Here is a 21678-nt window from a genome sequence, read left to right as displayed (position 1 = left end):
GAGGCCAAATTGGCATAGCAATTTTGTAAGTACAGCTTGAGGTAAGTAGTTTTAAGTTTAAGCGCTATGTCGCGTTGATCAATACGCCATTTCATTTTTTATTGGCTAGTCAGTGGACCTAGGTTGTAGCAACAAACACACTGTGATCATGCTAAATTTCCGACACTGTCAGAAAATTAACGCAGGCTATCTTTGGTCGCAATACAGTAACAACAGCCGTCTTAGAACCTCTCTCACTGTACTGTAATATTAGGTTCTATAATACGGTAGCATTAGAATGCACAGGCAATGTGTGGAACATATATTGAGTGTGTTACGGTACTAGTGTTTATGATATAAAAGTTATGGCTAAGTTATGGCTGGCTATTATTTCCATAAGTACTCTACACTAATACACTAAAGTGTATTTATTTTTCATAAGGGTTAAAAAAGTGTGCTAATAGTCCAGAATTTTGAAAGCCATAACTAGTTATAAGTTGATTGTTCGGATTTGAAAAATAGTATAGTTTTACAATTCACACACTAACTACTGGATTTATAAATGGCAGTCAGTTTAGTGCGACAGGAAGTACAATTCATACGGAAACTGTTGCTGGGTTGGTTAAAAACAAGCACGCTGCAAACTCTTCACTCTCAATTCTCCCTCTTTTACTTCATAACTGACAACACCAATGAGCAGCACCGGATGATGATGACTTCATAGGTAGACAGGAAGTGTGAATGTTGTCTGAGTGTGTGAAGGGGAGAGTATTTTTTAAGCGAGATGCATGCTGGTTTTGGCCTGTGCTCCTGAGGAACAGTTTGTGACAGTTTGGCACACACTGTAAGAAAATAACGAATTCCAAATATTTTTCTCCTTGTTTGCCTGATACTGCGAGCTGACAGGTCACTTCTCTAATAAGATACCTGTGACTCAGGCCTGTGTAACAAGACGTTCCCCTCAATCATTTTCAAGTGCCTCGCTTCCTGGAAAAGAAGACGCAGGGGCTTTATGCCCCTCATTTCAGATATAACTTTCCCCAATCTCATGCACTCTGAGAATGAATCTCTACATCCATACACCAAAATAAATGATCTGGACTTTAACTTCTTAAAGGGACTATATCCTACAATTATAATTGATCAGATATACATTATTGATCATTTCAGATATAGACAAAGAAATAAATACTTTTATTCAGTCAGGATGAAACAAATGTAACAGTAAAGACATTTGTAATGTTAAAAAAGATGCAACAAATGCTGTTCTTTTGAACTTTCTATTAATCAAAGAATTCTGAAAAAAATCACAGTTTCCAGAAATATATGAAGCAGCCTGACTGTATTCAACATTGATAATAATAAGAAATGTGACTTGAGCATGAAATCAGCATATTATGATGCTGAAAATTCACCTTTGCCATCGCAGGAATAAATTACATTTTAAAATATATTCCAATAGAATACAGTTATTATTATTATTTATAGTTCATTCTGTATCATGCATCATCCATTGAAGTCTACTATATGTAGCATGTGACATTCACAATATTACTGTTTTCCGGTGTTTTCTTCTTTTTTTTTTTTTTTTTTGACCAAAAAAATGCACCATTGGTTTGCATAAGAGACTCCTTTGAAAAACATTTTAAAAATCTTACTAATCCCAAACTTTTGAATGGTAGTATACACACTTCAAATGTCTTTCTCTTTCAGGAAAAAATAAACAAAAATATTGGTGACTCGTCCAGCGCTACACAGATTTTTTTGTTGTTTCTAAAAACATGTATGACTTTCCTTTCCAGTAAAACACAAAATATATTGTAAAACTGTTTTTTTTTTTTTTTTTTTTTTTTTTTTGCCAATACAATGAAAGTTGTTTGGGCTTCAAAATTCTTCAAAATATCTTTTGTGTTCTGCAGAAGAAAGAGTTACACAGGTTTTGACCGACATGAGGCTGAGTAAGTAATGACAGTTTTCATTTTTTGTGGAAACAGTCTCTAAGTAAAATGAACGTTTGTTTAAGCTTATCTTATCCTGATTATTAAACGTAAATCAAAGAAAACAAAAATGTATTTTTCATTCCAAAGTCTTTTCAAAAGACAAAGAAAAATCAAAGCAACATTACCCTTTCAACAAACCACAAGTTGATGCTAAACGCTTGTGGCGATCATCGTGTTGTGGTTGCCATTACTCTGAACCAGCTCATCCCAGCGTGAACTCAGGGAGCCACTTTTCTTCCATCGATCTGTGTGTCCGACTGTGAGGAATAACTGCAACAAACACCTCAAACGCACCATCATGGAGAGAAGTTACTTCTTCACCAGCGTGCCAATCACATTCAACTACTAAAACAATTGGATAGGTCAGACGAGGTGAGTCATCAGTGTAAAGTATGACTTCTATATACAACTGTGCACTTTCATATTGATGAAAGACAAGGCAGGATGAGGTCCACATTTAAATGAGCTCATGGACACATTTTCGCACATGGTTAATGGGTATTCTGTGCATTATTCCTGTGTAATATGCCATAACACTTACTCTAAATGAGCTAATTTGTTGGTCTGGTGAGCACACAAATCCTGTTAAGGTGTAATTCGAGAGTGGTCAGACTGTGCGAGCTCAAAGGTGAAGAGAGCGGGAGGAATTGTGGGTATTGACGGGCTTTCAGCGAGCAGAAATATTGAGCAGCAAAAAACTGCTGGAGCCCTTGAGAGAACTATAGAGATAGCTGAACTCTCCGTGAGATGCTAAATGTCGAATTAAACAGTCAATCAATTTCAGGGTGAATAAGAGAGGGGAAAAGTGAGCGAGAGAAAGAGTAAGAATGCATCGACACAAGTCAGGCTGGAAATAAATGAGGTCTCGGCTCATAATAAACTCATATTTGTAATAAACAGATGCTATAGAGCCATAAAATTGTCTTTTTAAATGGAGAGGGATTTGGCTGATGATGCACCATTACACACAGTGTTAATGCCCGACAAGGCCAGGAAGGGCCAGATAGATAGATGAATAGAAAGATGGCACGCTTCTTCTCCATCACACTTTCCTGCTCCCGATCTCTTTAGGTCTCTCGCTGTGGAATGAACATTGAAGAAATTTTGTAGCGAGAGAAGCTAATTTTATTCATAGGACTGAAAGATGGATAAAAGAGAATGAAAAAGAGAGGGAGAGCGAGAAAAGGAAGAGAAGTCGGGAGAAAAAGACAGACAGCCAGAGAAAAAAAAGCAATAAATGATGTATTGAGATTCAGCTGTGTATCAATGCTGCCACACACCACAGAAACAGAACAGCAACAGCCAGAAGCCAATAATGCTACGCTAGTTACACTAATGCTAACAACAAATGACATGTTTGAAGTTTTTACTGAGAGAAATTCATTGTGTAACCATACCCGTGAATAAAGCTTTACATCGAATATGATGAATCCTTTGAGAGGACCCCCTTCTATTTTTCATGCATAAAGTAGGCTATTTGTCAAGCATTATGCTATAAATATATGTATTGTGATTAATCTCACGATTTCTGACCAGTTTGTATAATGTAGAATTGAATGATACTAATTTCAAATCTATCCATGATCCATCCATCCATGATCCATCCAGCTCTAACATCATGACGATATGGTATTACCAATGATAACATATTACACACTAAAGACTGCTTTTAAATGAACAAAAGTTATTTTTTGGCGAAATTACATTTCTTTAATAGCCTAAACCAAGGGAAACCTATATGGCACACAGAGGGGTAATGCTGGCATGTGCACAAAAGTGAGAAATGTGTATTTATTTAATTCAGATAAAGTACATCGCACATACAGATCTACATTTTGAGGTAACCATTCAGTTAGGAGCTGTAAATATGATTGTGTGAGATTTAAATTACGCAAGTCCATGAAAGCACGAGTGCTGCGATTCATGCACACACAAAAGTGACTGGTAGAACCGGGATCTATCTATACACACACTACCATTCGAAAGTTTAGTAAGGTTTTTTTATTTTATTTTTTTATAATATTTGTATTAAACAAGGATACATTAAACATGGTTACAAAAAAAAATCATACTTTTTTATACTACAAAAAAATCTAATAAATGTAGTCCTTTTGAATTTCCTATTGATCCAAAAAATCCTGCAAAAATTTATCATGCAGGTTCACACAAAAATATTAAGCAGCATAACTGTTTTCAACATCGATAAGAAATGTTTCATAAGCAGAAATTCGTCATATTAGAATGATTTCTTAAGGATCATGTGACACTGAAGACTGGAGTAATGATGCTGAAAATTCAGCTTTGCCATGACAGGAATAAAATACATCTGAAAATATATATTTAAATAGAAAAAAATATTTTACATAGTAATACTAATAATCCTGTGTTATAAAAATTCACAATATTACTGTTTTTACTGAATGTTTAATCAAACAAATACAGACATAGTGAGCAAAATGTCTTATAAAAACATAAAAATAATTTCACCAACCCTAAACTTTTAAAGGGGTGGTTGATTATGATTTCACTTTTCTAACTTTAGTTAGTGTGTAATGTTGCTGTTTGAGTATAAACAACATCTGCAAAGTTACAACGCTCAAAGTTCAAAGCAAAGGGAGATGTTTTCTTTTAAAGAAATCGATTTTTAAGGACTACAATAAACGGCTGGTAGGGACTACATGACATTCCTCCAAGGTTAGTGACATCACCAACCCTAAAATTTACATAAACCCCTCTCCCCGAAACACGATTTATAGATGATCAAGACAGAATATGGTAATAAATGACTAGAAGATAACTACACATAAGCTACATAAATTCATCAACTAACCATTCAGAAATGTTGTCTACATGTTGTCACTTCCTCTTGAGTCTTTCCATCTTTCTGACTCTGGTTTGAACATGAAAGGCTAGAAGTTTTTGAAATTTTCAGTGCACGTCTTTGTGAGGTAAAAGGGCATGTGCTGTTGAAGCTCCGCCCTCTGTGCTGGGAGCAGCAGCTCATTTGCATTTAAAGGGACAGGCACAAAAACAGTGTTTTGCTCACCCTCAAAAAGTGAGGTGTGTCAAAGAGACCGGTGTGTATCACAGGTGTTGCTCATTAGCACTCGCTCCACTCACACGGCTTTTTCAGCCCCACCCCACTTGTCACATATATATAGCCAGATCTTTAAACCTGGTATGAGCTCTTGGTCTACCTAATTGTGGTAGCCATACCTCTTTGGCTAAGCTAATAGATGCTTGGTTGAGCTGGTTAACCATGTTTCCAAATACAGCTAGGCCTGATTCACCACTTTAAGCAGGTATGTCCTGTTTTTTTCTTTTTCGCAGCAAGGCCTGCAGTTCTGCCCCAAACAACGTGTTTGGAGGTGTCTTATTTCACATTGCATCCAGTTACAAACCAAGAGCCGTGCACACACGCAAAGCAATAAAAAACTGGAGCAGAAACACAAAGAAAGAGATGCAAGGAATAATAATGTGAACTGGCAGTGGGAGAATAATGGAGCACCTGTAGATGCCAAGAGGAATTATCCTGCTCGTTTTCTCTCTGTTCTGTCTGTTTGAGAATGTGGCAAAATTCAGCACCATGGGATCGAAGAAAGATGAGGAGGTCTGTGGACTACAGCCACACACTCTTTACTCTAGTAATTACGTCCCTTTCTCAAGGGCACCTTGTCCTCCAGCCTCACATTCGAGTCAGAGAGAGTTGTGGGACGGAGTATGACCACACATGTACAGAACAAAAGCGTAATTGAGGCACTACAGTGATTAGCCTCAGTGCCATTCGTTGAGAACGCACATCTGCACCTGTGCATGGACTCTATGGGCCTTCACTGGCAGATGATAAAAAAAAATAGCAGCTGTAAATATTTCCCACAAACCCCCTTTGGCCATGCACAAAATTTCTGAAATCTCCCTTCCTCCCTTCCCTCATTTTCACTTTCCTTGAGGCTGCAAAACTATCCAAAACCTGTAAAGAGCAGCACAATGGAACACTTTTCCCACACATGCACTTCACACACCCATCACTGAGTGACATGAGAGAGGGACAAAACTGCTGGGAGACCAACGGACAAACTTTAAAAAAGGGCAACAGGCTATATTTATTTATTTTATTATTTATATTAAGATTATAATATTTTATAAAAAAATCATTCATGATTCATGACATACAAATTGCCATCATTGTAACAATTACCTATTTAAATTTAGACTTAAAAGACATCTTAAATTGCGCCTACTAAAAAGAGCTCTATGCAAATTGTTTCCTTTGTTTACACCCTTTTTATTGCTCAATATTATGTGCTTCAGTCAGGTTTTCTGAATGTGCATGGAGATATAAAGTGCTTGTTGTCTTAAGCTAAAAAAATGTGACAACATATTGTATAAACATTCATGAGTCAAAAAAACACTCATACAACACTTAAATCACCATATTTAAACAAGCTCAAACTGCTCTTTTGAGTAGAGGAACAAATTCATCCTGACACTTCAAAATCAGGATTTCCCCCCCCGGCTTTCAATTAAAAATAAAACTCCAACACAATAATAATAATAATAATAATAAAAAAAAACGTAATCCACTTAAATTTGTAAAATAGATGTTTACTTAAAGGATTAGTTCACCACAAAATGAAAATTTCCTGATAATTTACTCATCCCAATGCCATCCAATATGTTCATGTCTTTCTTTCTTCAGTGGAAAAGAAATTAAGTTTTTTGAGGAAAACATTTCAGGATTTTTCTCTACACAATGGAGTTGAATGGCAACCGGAATGTTGAAGTTCAAATCAATGCCGTTTCAAAGGGCTCTGAAGTGCTTCAAAGGGCTCTGCACGATCCCAGCTGAGGAATGGGGTCTTATCTGGCGAAACGATCAGTCATTTTCTAAAAAAAGAAATAAAAATGTATATACTTTTTAACCACAATTGTTCGTCTTGAGCTGGTCTGCGACGCGCCATGCATTGCGTCATCACGTTGGAAAGGTCACGCGTCACGTCATCTTTCTAAGTTATTTGTCTGTGTACTCCGGTTCAAAAAGGTAGGGAAGGGCGAAAAATCCCATCTCATTTTCTCTTCCAACTTCAAAATCATCCGACATCTTTGTTTTAATTTATTATTATTATTATTATTATTTTTTAGAAAATGACCGATCGTTTCGCCAGATAAGACCCTATTCCTCAGCTGGGATAGTGCAGAGCCCTTTGAAGCACTTCAGAGCCCTTTGAAATGGCATTGATTTGAACTTCAACATTCTGGTTGCCATTCAACTCCATTGTGTGGAGAAAAATCCTGAAACGTTTTCCTCAAAAAACTTAATTTCTTTTCCACTGAAGAAAGAAAGACATGGACATCTTGGATGGCATTGGGGTGAGTAAATTATCAGGACATTTACATTTTGAGGTGAACTAATCCTTTAATGCATTTATGTTGGGACTACATGAATCATTTTCATTGGCATTAACTGAAACTGACCAAGGGACTTCTAATTCCCAGAATGCTTTGCATGAGAATGGATAGGGCGAGTAACAGTTGAAATGAAGTGTTATTTAATATGTTTTTGTTTAAGATGAGACAAGAGGGAAACTGCATGTTCATTTTTGATGTTCTGTTATGTTGGCATTTTTATATTTTTCTTAAATTCTAAATTGTTTTATTTTACAGTGAACTATTACAATAGTAACATTTCTTATTTTTTTTATTTTAATATTTTGTATCATTTATTTATTATTTTCATTTATTATTATTATTTTATAGCCATATTCATAAATAATCCCAATATTTTTTCCAAATTGTGCACAGCAAACCTGATTTTATTTTTTTTGTAATTGCCTTTTTTAATTGCAAACACCATTTTTATTCATAAAAAAATACAATTAGATTTGCCCCCAAATTGTGCAGCCATACCTCTCCGTACAAACATTTCTTTGCATTGTCAGCTTATGAATGTATGTGATGGTCTGAACTTAAAATGTTTATCGCACGGAACATTCGTCTTGGTATGAACAGGCTTTATTTTCTAGAACTAAGAATATTTTTTTTGCAGAGAAGAGCCAAATCTGGAACACAATGATCTACATGGCGTAACAGACAATTAAATTTGTGAGTACTTGAGTGATTGATGTTTTCTGTCAGGACTGAGATCAGATAGACTGACAGCTTGCAAGGATAAACTATTCAACCAGCTCCTGGTACAAACTAGAGACATTTCCTCCTGGTTCAGCTAGATTGCAGCAAACTCTAAATCAAATCAGAAGCCATCCCTAGCAGGCGGATTTCACAACCCCCCACTTATCGCCTCCTCTCCTCTGCTATGTATGTGTTTCTTATTAAACTGTTTCCCAAATGTGAAACTTTTTTAGTCGTATCTGAAGCTCATAGTGTTAATAATTAAGCCCTCGCTCTGGCATGAAAAGCACAATCTCGCGATCGAGTGACTTAGTCTACACACCTTTTTTGCAGTCAACACAGCATATCTAAACAACCGTCCTCTCCAGCACGGATAAAAACACATGGACATCCTCGCAGGTGCCGGTCGGCCAATCACAAAGTTCCTCCCACAGAGCCTGCTTCAGGAGAAAGTAACTGTAGGAAACGCTGTGCTGGCACAGCATGAGAGCATATCTGCACAAATTAACAGACTCGATGCAGAAAAACAAGCAGGTGTGGATGAGTGCTGGGCCAAGGTGAGGAGTTAAATTACAGTAATCATCTGTGACACAAAATATTCAAGCGTTAATAATCAGTGTGGTATTACAACAGCTAATGAAAACATATGGAAGTGCAAAAGAGCCTGTCATATCATTTTCAACCACAAGCCTGAAACCTAACTTTCCTTAAATGAAAAGGTTCATTATATGCTAAGCTCAATCAACAGCATTTGTGGCTTAATGTCTATTAACTCAGACAATTATCTAAATTAATCTAATCTAATGTGAGTTACATCATAGATTTATCCCAAACCAGAGTATGTAATGCATTTGATGAAGAACCTATGGACTTCTATGGACCAGACGTTTGGGTCTGACCTTAAGAACAGTTATACAGTAATATGAATACAATAAGAACAAACTATGGCAATTTTTGCATAATATGGAACATAGGAATTACATTGGTAACACATAACCAGTTCATCCACATCAGAAAACAATAAACAGTAATAATTAATGTAAGTGTTTTAACAAAAAATGCTTCAAATGTCTGCTTAAAAACCCACAAGAGAGGCAATAATATAATTATCTGTGGTAATCATCATTATGCCAGAGGTTTTGAAACCCCAAACATTCCTTTAAGAACTTAGGTATTATTAACATGCCCCGCCCCCTGGGAAATCTCATTGGCTAAATTCATGCTTCACATTACTGCATATTCAACACCAAATATGTTCTGATTGGCTGTGATAAGGGCTGCAAGATTTGGGGAAAATTCTAAATAAACTCAGATTCAAAATGCATTAAAAAATAAATATGAATTATTATCACTAAACAATTTTCTTTTTAAATCTAGTTAAGAAAAATAACATTTTTACTTCACAATTAGAATTAGATTAGATTAGAATACTATAAATTAAATTATAATACTAATACTTATAATACATATAAAAGAACACAGTGCCGTGCTTCACTTTGCTTCAATTTCCAGGATGTACAAACTACTTGTCGGTGGCAACTTCCGAATACTTCAAACCGTAATCAGTGTGTGTTCCACAATAGAAAAGACATCCAGTTTTGGAATGACATGGGGCCGATTAAATGATGACAGAATTTTCATCTTCTTAAAGTAAAATTGTTCAAGACATGAACTAACAAGCCACATTTTTTTCTAAATTGGGGAGAAAATTCTAGAAATTCTAAATCACTCAGTGGGATTTCATGTTTCTGTCTGCTCTATGTAGAGATGGAAGTCAGTTGCCTCTGAACACAAAGTAACCACCTGAACGCATAAATCAGACATTCAAAGCTAATTGTTATTCTACTTCCATGTGTTCTCTGATCACGCCATACACGTCAGAGTCTGTGTGGGCCAGGAAACACTAAGCTATCTTTGACACATGGATCTTTTATAAATCAAAGGACATTTATTATCTCCGTACAAACAACCCGGGGAATTCTCAGATATGGAGCGCCACAATATCATTATAAAATCCAATCCGCCTGGTGTATCGAATACGTCCCATGATTACTTCCACACGAAAAGCTCTGCTGACATAATGAATGGGGCATTTGCCGAGTCTGTGATAACGCTCCTGCTCTGTATTGATCTGATCTGGGAACAGTAGATATCTTTAACGTTGCAGTGGAGAGTCCCTTAAATGGCTCACCTCCCATACCTCATTTATCAAATGTAATCTGTTAGTATTCCACAACATTAATCAAGCTGCTGTCCCACTTTCCCATGTATGTGCGTTCATGTGCTCTCATGACTGTATGTGTGGGAGTCTGGGAGATTGTCTAGTTGTTGATTTTTGCGTCTGCTCTTGATTAAGGGTGTTTACAGGTAAAAGTATGTCTTATAAAGCTTTGCTGGGCCTAATATTGATTCTCTACAGGAATTTATAGCCAACCAATCATACAACAGATGAACACAAAGCCATTTTACAACAACCAGCCCGGTGTGGAAGAAAATCCAGATGATGTATCCACCCTTTAACTCAGACAATGAGATACAGTTGTAAATCTTTGTACATACAAATGGGATTCTGAAGCTTTCTTTCAAGACCGCCTACATAGCCAGCCACCTTCAAAGGCAACACCCTAACTGTCATGGAGCTTTATAAGTGAACGATTTGGAACACTTTAGATTGGTACAGCTTACAAATAGAGCTTTGGGATTCAATTCAAAACTGATTTCAAAAGAAGCAAGAGAGTACTTTAATAAGCTTTGTTGCAATCTTGGTTTTACTTATTATTCTTACTGAACTTACATATTTACCATGTTGTATTTAAGTTTTCACTGAGCTCGTCCGCCATTTTGGATTTATTTTTTCCCCCTCAGTTCTTCCGCCTTCTTGGGCTGCGTTCCAGTCCAAAATTGTCATGCCCTTCACTTGCTAACTTCCCTCCGTCTCGTTCACTCGGATGTACGTCACTGCGAGTGCCCACTACTGGCGGAAACTGCAATGGGCTGAATTGGAACGTCCTAAGCCCTTGATCCCTTGATTACATTTGTTTTCCCTTTAAGAATTTGTTTAATGCAGCATCCAAATGTATATATGGTGTTTGGGTTGTTTTCAATTAAATAAATTAGAATTAATATATCATAGAGTTGTTTGTTGTGGTGGTGATTAGACGAGATCTGTGGTGACGTCACAATCGTACTGCATTGTGGGACATATAGGTGCCTGAAGTGTACATATGAAGTCGGTCAAAATCGAGGGAGCGAGGGTCTGTCCATATGAACTTCCCTCGTCCACTTCACGAAGTGGAACGCACTTCAAAATGGCGGCAGGGATTCCCCTGAGGGGAAGTGCTTAGGGAAATTCGCAAGTGCGTGTCTAAAAGTGTACTGGAACGCAGCTTGAAGTTATTCATTTATTTTTACTGAGCTTATCCATCATGTTGGATTTATGTTTTCACTGAGCTTGCTCGCCATTTTGGGCTTATTTTTTCCCTCAGTTCATCAGCCATCTTGGAGTAAGCTTTTCTCTGAACTTGTCCGCCATCTTGGATTTAATAGACTTAAAATAGTTAGGCCGAAACAAGGTATCTTACGACTTAGCATATAATTTTAAGGCATCATAGGGGCATTCCTAATATAAAGGCGGTTTCAAAAAGAAGTTTAGAGCACACTTTGTGCACCTATGGTGCCTTAAAATGCTTAAAACAGAGCTGACTAGGTTTTGAAACAGAATTCACACAGTTTATACAAGATTTTAGCAATCTCTCATCACAATCTTAGCAGTAGTAAAAGAGCGCAATCCCTTAAAGTTCCTCCATTAAAAATCTCATTCAGTTGAGGTCCCTCGTCCACCTGATAACACCCAAGACAAAGATACGAATCCCTGTGAGTTTAGTGGCAATCGCTCACTCACCTTTCTTGTCCCCAAAGAAGAGTGTCTGTTGTGCAGGGTTTGACCACTGGAGGGAGGTGTTGTCATTGTGTTCCACACGGCAGGTCAAGTTGGCTATTCCTCCTTCTGTCACAGTCATGTTCTGGACGAGAGGGAACTGGCCTTGGGCTCCTGGAAGAGAAAGATGAAACTAGGTGAGAGACAGTCACAACCACAGCAACATATGGAGCATTCAAACTTTAGCAGAAGCACTCAACATGAATCTATGAATAGAAAGAATAAAGAAGAAAAAGCCAAAACGCAGCGCTTGGGAAGAGAAAACAGCCCTTTTCACAGAAGTTCTTGTAATATTAATGCCACATAAAAAACTACCAAGCATTACGTTTTACTGTTAAAAATAGAGAATGGCGGAAAAAATACAATCCAGTCAGTCAAAGTGACAGATAATGATTATTTGCAGTGCAACTCCTGACTAAGATGTGCTTTCCTGAAGCCCAGATCATGTGGTTTGGTTTGTGGAAGAGCTGCTCCAGAAAGAAAGAGTGGAAGATAGCTATTTACATCTAAACACTGGTGAAAAGTACAGAAGGCGATGAAAGTTACGTGCATCATTCAACACTAATTTAACATAATCTGAACCAGTCTGAAACAGACGATGAGAGCAAGCAACTGCTAAACTCGTGCCTTCAGAAACACAAGATCCGTGAAGGAACAATTAGGTCTATTTTTAAAGGCGATCAGATGACAATAAGCAACTTTTGTGATAGGAATTCTTTCTGGAGGTGTAATAGGAAATGAAGACTCTTCAGAAATGAGAATACATTTTTGTTTTAGACAGCAAAGTCGGCACCATCATGTTATGGTGTTGTAGAAGCCCAATGTTTTGTAAAAGCCTCCTTAAATCCATTTCTTATTATTACATTTTTATTTTTATATACAGTATATATAAATTCTTTCATATACATGATGTAGGAAATAGACTGAAGGCCCCATTTCACTAATACAATATTTTTTTGGCAACGGGGTTCAATTTGGTCACACTGATTCCCTTTGTTGACCAAGCTGCTCGGTTTGAAAGTAACTTCTGTGTGAGCTGTGCTTGAAACATCAATACACTACTGACAACAGACAATGTACCTTTTTTCCCCTGCAATATTTCACCAAAATGTGAACTAAGAATGTCACTTGAAGAAGTGTAACCTAAATACCTAAAGACAACAGATAAGAGTCACTCGTGAGCCCTTGCTCACTGCGATCTGAGCAGAAGACTGAATAAAGGTTTAGCTCAGTGAGAAATAATTCACAAACTGACATCCATCACGGCACCCCAGGGTTAGACAGGTAATAACAGATCACCTTGTGCAGGGAGGGGACTCATAGGGGAGCTAATGAAAAACTGTACACACACACACATATATAGACAACCCTGGAGAGGACATGATAGATGAATAATCTGTATTTATTTAAAGTGAAGAAGTGATGACTCACAGACCAGAGGTCAACATCTCCAGCACCACCGCTGCCAGACAACAAGACTTCAGGAGAGATGAAAAATGTTCAAATGTGATGTAATAGGTAAAGGAGAAGGACGATGGCAGGATGGAAGAGAAATGCATGTCCTAACCAGTCAAGTTTCGAGAGTGAAGTCATTTTTTAATTCTATCTAAAAGGGAAATGATGAAAATAGCAACAAAACACCCAGAGAAGTCATGGATTAAAATGTAATAGATGTGATTTAGCGCATGATTAGGACACGGTGCAGCACAGTTTGGTGGTTGATGAGAGAAATAGAGATCGACGGGTATCTAGCTCGATTCAACTCTGCAAATTTAGCATTCTTTTCTGTTCGCTGCTAATTGCAGCGTGTCACAATTAGCCTGATTTGAGGGCCTGTCCAGATATGGTATATTTTCATAAGAGAACCAGGAGGACAAGAAAGAGTGAGAGACAGAGACAGAGACGGAGAGAGAGATCTGCTAAGGGCCTCTCCACAGGCTTCCTGACAGAATAGCACATCGGCCAGCTGTGGTGCTTATTTCTTTTCCGTGCCTCTGGCGGTCACATTACACGCGCGCGCACACACACACACACACTGAGGAGCTGTTGATTTGGGATTTATTTAATTTCCTCGCTTGTTTTAGTGAGACAGAAACACTTGCATATTCCACAGTCATGATTATTACTATCACGCTGTAGCTTAACACTGTAATGCTGATGATGCAACTCAAAAATGATTTATTTGCATCAAACTTGAGGTTAATGTATAATAAAATGTGAAAACATGAGCTACGTTTTTTGACAAATATTTGGCAAAATGGTTTGGCACGTTCACACAGGAGCTAAACACAGTTCAGTTGTGAATTCAGTTCTGTTTCAGTGCAAAATCTGGATTCTGTAAATGAACCGACTCCCTTGAATTCATAAGAACTCAAATGGGATTTTGAGAGTTTTGTAAAGCATAATCGCGATATTTGATCTAGTGGTTGACCAAAATGGATTTTTCAATGCTGATGCCATCAAGAGAGCAAGGTGGCTGATATAAAACCAAATTATACTCTTATATTATATATATTATACTTTTAAAAATAAAGGTGTCAATAAAGGTTTTTTGTTTGTAAGTAGAAATTCATTAGAAAAAACATTTAGGGTTCCCCCCAAACAGTTCTTAAAATAATATTTTTTTTCTTAGTGTAAAGAATATTTTAATAATCAGAAAAAAACTTTTTCCATTATAAACAACATATAGTGCATGGGAAAAGTTCAATGGATGTGAAAGGATCTACATAGAACCACCGATACCAATTCACACTGCACCGACCTACACTGACCAATCACCAGATTGCATTATGTCACATATATATATAAATCTGCACTCAAGTGCTGGTGTTCTCAGCACTGTCAAAATAAAAGTCCGGCCAAACAGAAAAGCTTACGCTGATATTTTTTTTAAAAAAGAGCAAAATGTTGACTATGTATAACCAACCACTATTTTGAACACAATGTTGACATCTGCCATATTTGCTTTTAAGAAAAAGAATCAGGCACTTGTATCTATTATAACATAATGAAATATTAGCCAAAATTTTGAATGGCCGTTAGTACAAAATAACTTTATTGGTCCAGATGGTATAGTTGCAGCATGCTAACTAGCCAAAACATGACCCCATGGGTCGTCTTGGCTCAGGGCACATATGAGACAGTAGAGTAGGTCATTTACTACCTGATTAAGGTCTCCAACAATCCACAGCATAAGAGGAGGAGGAAGAAAGAGTCAGAGAAATGGATCTGTATTACTCTAGGTAGGCAGGATACATTATTCATCTGTATTTTGCATGAAGCATGGCCTGCCAGCCCCTGTCTCTAGTTCTCTCTCTCTGCTTTCTTGATCTCTGCCATCTTCTCCTGCCTCATTTTCTCATCCCCATCCCTCATCACTCTTCTCTCTATAATCAGGAGAAAGGGTCAAGATCCATGGGAAATCAGTCATGGGAAACTGCTCCAAAACTGTAGGTGCAAATCTGGTTCTATTTTTACAAATATGTGGTTGATGACAAACATTTAAGATTAATGAAACTTGTCAACTTAGGAAATCCCAAGAGGGCCCAAAACTATGTGAATGCAAAAGATGATCACTGAGGTGTCAAAATTCAGGAAAAATAGTGCTAACTAGGAGCCTGGTAATGATAATTATAAAATAAGTATGTATGGCATCAACATATCCAGTGTAGCTGCTACTAGCCAACAGGAAGTCTAGACATGTTTATATACAGTATATAAAAAAAAAAAAAGAAAAAAAAAAAGATATAAATCAAATTACATATATAAATAATTAATATTAATTACATAGGCCTATATATTATAGTAAATTCTAATAATAAATTGCGCAGTAGTTTTAGGCCTAAGACAGGCTCTTCAAAGTCCTTCATGGACAATTCATGCTGTTTCCATCCTACTCGCTCTACACTGGAAATATGTTAAGTTTTGGACAGGTCTACCATTAATGCAAAGAGTATTTTCGAGATGTGCTTCCAGCTATTCAGAAATGTCTCTTATTTTGCATATTTCCTGCTAAGAGCGCTTATGAATAACAAACTGCTGAGAGACACCTAAAACTACCCACAATGCCACAGTCATCAGCACTGAAGCTGAAAACATAATACTTTAAAACATACACTGGAAAAAAAGGTCTCAAAATGGAGTCAATCCACCAAAATATACTCAGCTGAAGTTAAAAGTTCAACCCTGAGGTAACTCACAACACAAAACTTGAAGGATAATTAATAATGAGTAAAGAAGTAAAGCAGTGTTTCTAGCATAAAATGTGCAATGCAGCATTTCAATTCATACAGGAAGTTTCTGAAAGGTAAAAAAAAACAAAAAAAACAACAACAACAGATATCTAATTTAAAAAGTACATGTTTACTTCATTCCCTCTACTCACCTTACTGAATTACACACATTGAACAATGAGCTATTAATGAAGTTTAATTCACTAATTCACTTATTATGCAGTAGATTTATGAAATCGGATCATTTTAGCCTTTATTTTACCTCTAAACTTCTTTGTTAGACATTTTTTGAACAAAAATTTTACTTAGGTCAAAGGATTTAAAACTATTAGATTTTAAATGTACTGTACATGAATAAATTTACTTTTTAATGTACATTCCTGATCTTACTGTAAATAGTAAGCTTCACTCAATACATCACATCAGAAGTAAAATGGGTTACAAACAGCAATTGACGTTGACTACTTGTACCTTTTTTTTTTTTTTTAAATGAGACTAAATCATATAATTTAATAAATTGGTCCAAGCTTCTTTACTCTGTAGGCTAAAAGGTTATCCAAAGAGGGTCGTTTTTACATCTTCTTGTTCTTTTTGTTTGGTGATACTGCTATTGAGACACTTTGCGTGTGTTGCGATGATTTGATCAAAACCAGCAAGATCATATGTGGACTTAATAAAGCGATAAGGTGAGTTCTTCCGCCTTCCTCTGTGGTCAGTGGCATCTGATGGAGACGGGTCTCTCCTGGGGCAGGGCTCCAGACATTTTGCGACCAAAATTTGAGAGTGTGCGACTGAATTTTACATCCAGTCGCACATGTGCGACCAGTAATTTTTTTACGTTAAACGTGGAAGGGGCGCGTCAATGAATCCGGAATGTGTAGCAGGCCAATGATGACGAGTGTGAGAAGAATAGGGAATGGCCACTGTAACTGGCTAATGTGTGGAGGGGGAGGGTCCTAGAGATAATCGAGAGCGTAAACGTCTGTGGGAAGGAAACAGACTAACGGAGACAAATATCAATGTCACAGACACAGTCGGATGATGATTCAGAGTCAGAGGTTTGTGAGGTGATAAAGTCCCGAACCCACCATTTTTGGGAAGACTGGCTGAGAGAATTCAACTGGTTGAGGTACTGTAAGGAGACGAACTTAATGAGCTGCGAATGTTGCAGTCGCTACCCCAGTACTGCGGGGAACACGAAGTTTGCAGACAGTGCACTTCGCAGTTTAAACACAATACGCTAGTTAAACACAATCTCAGCCTCAAGCATAGAGTAGGCTATACCGTGACATGTTAATAAATGATAACAAAATGAAAGCGGAAAAAACTGCGCTACTCATTTCTGCTTCACAGACCGTTTAATAGTTCAAACCAATAATAGACAGCGCAGAGCTTCTCTCGCCAGTCGCGGGCGGATCTCGATCACGCAACACCGTTACATCATTGAGATCCAGTGAAGAAATCCATTGAGTTCGCGACAGAATTAATAACATTGCTGCGAGATCCAGTGAGAAAAATTCAGAATCGACGCAGAATTCTGTTATAAACCATATCAGATCAAACAGCACTGACGTGGAAAACAGGAGAAACACCGTGCCATGAACGAACAAGTTATAGAAGGCTTTAGGTCCACAGATCAGCAACATTCACTATGGATTTAATGTAGTAACACTAACTGTAACTATGGTTATAACAGTAGCATACACATATCTTTTTCCAGCACTTGAAAACTATAATACAATTTATAAAACTAAAAGTTTCAAGAAGTAGGAAAACTCAAAATACAAATTACCATTGTAAACATAGAGGACGCTTATTGGCTATTTTCACTCCCTAATAGCTATTTAGTCACTCATTTTGCTTTTGAATTAATATTAAGACATTATGAATGATAATAATTAAAGTTAACTTTATCTATAGGCTACACCTCAAATTAAGCTCAGTGCTTTGTCATCCCACAGTGCTACCAAATACTTTCTGTAGAACTTAGTGCTTCTGCCCTCAAATGTTAGTCTGGAGCCCTGCGAACTTAAAATAAAACTGCACATTGTAATTTCTGTACGTTAAATCTATTTATTATCAAAGCATTTGTCAGTAATACAGTTATGTGGGGGGGAAATATGAATAATTGCATTGCAAGTGATTTAAAGTGTGCCCTAAGTTTTCTGCTTGCGCTCCTAAAATTTTAAGTCAGGGGCTACAGCGCTCCTAATAAAAAAAGTTAGTCTGGAGCCCTGTGGGGTCTGGTCTGTCTAATGAAAGTTGAGCTCTCTCTCTGTATTTATGTCTCCCATCTCCTCTTCTCCTCTGTTTCTCCTTGCTGTGTGTACATCCCTCCCTCTCTCTAAGCTCAACGAGCAAAATATAAAATTAGCTCCAGTCTCTCCTAAACCGTCCTCAATAACTCTCCCACTGAGAGGTAGAAAACAAAGAGAGAAAAGTCTCATGTGACGTAAAGGAACTGACATATGAAATATTTCCAACATATTAATTGTGTGAAATCTTAAAGGAATAGTTCTAAAATGAAAACCCTGTCATTTTTTACTTACCCCTAAATGTGAAAACTTTTCAAGTACAAGGTCGAAATCTATTAAAACAATAGACAACACCTCACTTCCTTCGGACATATTATAAAACATAATTTTAGACACACAACTGACATTTAGCAGCTGTTTTTTGCTTTTTTGTTTTTCCCACCCTCACTCTGCTAATGTTTAGAGGCTCTCACAACATTTGAGATGACGCAAAACATGAAACAGTTGCATGAGTGATCTGTCTTGGCTCGAGGCCACGTATCTCTGTAACCTTTCAGCGGAGAACTGTAACAACATGACCTTTAGCAAGTTTGCTCTTGCTCGCTGAGACGCCGAGGCCAGCCTGGAGGTAGTAATGCCCTTGACCTTTAGCCCTGACCACGCTAACAGAAGACAGGCGGCCCACATTTTTCAGCACAAATCAGCCATCATAACACTTTTTGCACATTTAAACATATTTAAAAAGTTGTGCTCTCCACAACTCTCTTTCGGTACAGCATCATGGGTAATGTAGCTTTTCACCACAAATCCTGCTGTTAAACATGATTATCTTAAAAATAAGTTGAAATTAAGTGAACGGATGGGATGGCAAAAGCATATACCATCAATTAACAACCTCGAATTTCACAACAGGTCTGTCATTACATGTTAAGAAACTCGCGGTTCTGTGGATTCCTATTGAAATGATTTAAATGCGAAATTTAGCCTAGTAAATGTGACAGCATTTTTACTTTTATCCAACAATTAGTCCAGCCCCTTTTTTTATTTCTGGAACCCAACTGTTGTAGCCTATAAACACTCTTGGAATACTGCTTGGCCAATCAGATTTGAAATAGTTTCAATATGGGAATTAGCCTAGAAATCTAGACGCACCCTAGCGGCAGCAAAATGTATTTCACAGCCAGGGGGGTCTAGCAACTCTCAATAGACCTTCTAGCTGCAAAAACCTAAATTGGGTCAGGCCAATCACGTCGTGTATAGAGTAGGCGGGGGCGGGCTTAACATATGACCAGGGTTGCCAGATTGGGCGGTTTTGCAATCTATTTTGCGGGCAAAAATGGGTTTGGGCGGGTGGATAAAAGTTGGGCTGGTTTCGGATCAGTTCGGCGGGTTTTTGTTCCCGAAACACCGGCACTTCAGATCCTTATTCCTGCGACCCAATGTTCAGCAGGCAGCAGTCTCACTCAACCTCACAACACTCCCTCCCACTACCTTAAAGTGACGCACGCCAACACAGATTTGAATGTTGCCATATGATTTTGTCAAAGGTTTAATAGACAGACGAAATGGAAGAAGAACGTGTGAGTGTTTGAATCGAGATCACAGACTTTTAAAGAATGGTGCAGCTATCGACACATTTCATCCTGTTGAAACGAAAGTGGCTATAACTTCGGTCAACCTCATCTATAAGCAAGAGCAAAAAAAAAAAAAAAAAAAAAAAAGCAATTTAATTTGAATTAATATCTGTAATAAAAAAAATCGATTTTAAAATCACAAAAAAAAAAAAAAAAAGATTTTTTTTTCTCCAAGCCCTAATATGCATGTTTTATGTTGCCATTTGAAATAACTGAAATGTTAAAGTGGGTTATTTTTTATGTCCATATATCCACTGTTTTTATGTTACTGAATGCTTTTTTTCCAAGTGACTTTTATTGACAATAAAGAGACTCATCGATAAGTTGATCGCATTATTTTCCGTAACATAAGCTTATAGTTTAGTAGAATAGTCTGATTGAGGTCGGTAGCCTACTTTTGCGTTCATTTGATTGAATATTGTTTCTAAAATTGGATAGGCTAAGTCGAAAAATGGGTCATTTTAAAGCTTGTTAATGATTTTAATGTGTTTAAACGAGAAACAAACCACACAAAAAATTGGGCGGTTTTTTGGGCGGTTTTTGACGAGGTTTTGGGCTGGAAAACCTTGCTGGCACCTGGCAACCCTGCATATGACGACAGAGTTGCGACGGCTGCCACTTGAAAACAAAGAATGGCAGCTGCTGATGGAGAACAACGGTCTTTCTAATCGGCTTTGGCCGCGACTCTGGAGGACTTGGAGTTAAGTTTTTCTTTGAGAAAAGAGCAAATAACGGCACTTAAGTCATTCTTAAAAAAAGGAAGATGTGTTCGTAGTTTTGCCGGCCAGATATGGCAAAAGTTGAATCTATCAACTAGCTCCGCTGTTGGGAAAACGCTCTGGTTGGTTGAAGCTCTGTCCTATTGCGTGCAGAGGGAATTTGAAAGACAGCCGTTTATCCCGCCCCTCGGATTAACCCGCGTCTATGGTGAGTTTCCAGACCTAACATCTTGATGTAAGTCTGGCTTGCCAGGCTATATGGGACTGGGAGGTTTGCATAAGAGCGAAAAAAAAACAATTATGAACATTTTGCTTGTGTTCAAGTTATGTAAAATCACCACATTGATCAACAGAAAGCTGACTTCTGTGTTGCTATAATACGATAGTCCTTTTTTGCCTGCAAAATTTCACTAGTGTGATCGCACCACTGTATGTAGGTGGGATCACTCCAATATGGACAGTTGCTGATGGAGAAAGAACTAATTAGAGCGTTTTGCCCTGGCACATATCCTCCAGTGTGATACGACACAAATAGAGCGTTAAAAATCCTGTCATATATGTGGACCAGCTCTGTCAAGACAGATGCCTGAAAGTTTGGTTTAATCTACCATCTCAACTAGACTCATTCAATCTCATCATTAGCCAGGATTTGAGGACAAACCAAACAGACCTCAGGTCTGAGGTCTACCAGACAGAGCAAGCCCAAAAAAGCACATCCATTCGAGTATGATGCCAAGTGTATGTTACCAGGTTGCTGTTTGCCAAACATGAAGTGCATAAACAGCTGCCAATT

At 37.6% G+C, this 21678-nt stretch overlaps 1 protein-coding gene across 5 annotated transcripts in view; it reads right to left on the bottom strand.

Moving 5' to 3' along the window:
* Nucleotides 1-21678, bottom strand: part of cadm2a (cell adhesion molecule 2a) — a 511389-nt gene that overhangs the window by 71378 nt on the left and 418333 nt on the right. For 3 of the 5 annotated variants that reach the window (XM_079861624.1, XM_079861626.1, XM_079861625.1), the window contains one exon: nucleotides 12010-12159. In XM_079861624.1, coding sequence (XP_079717750.1) covers nucleotides 12010-12159 — 150 coding nt within the window. Of the gene's footprint in view, nucleotides 1-12009; nucleotides 12179-21678 lie in introns of all 5 variants that reach the window. The other 2 variants (XM_079861628.1, XM_079861627.1) reach the window with 1 other exon arrangement.

This window comes from Squalius cephalus (genome assembly GCF_949319135.1).
Source record: "Squalius cephalus genome assembly, chromosome: 24".
NCBI classification, from domain to species: domain Eukaryota; kingdom Metazoa; phylum Chordata; class Actinopteri; order Cypriniformes; family Leuciscidae; genus Squalius; species Squalius cephalus.
The sequence above is the reverse complement of the archived record's forward strand: the minus strand, read 5'-3'. Positions and strand labels throughout refer to the sequence as shown.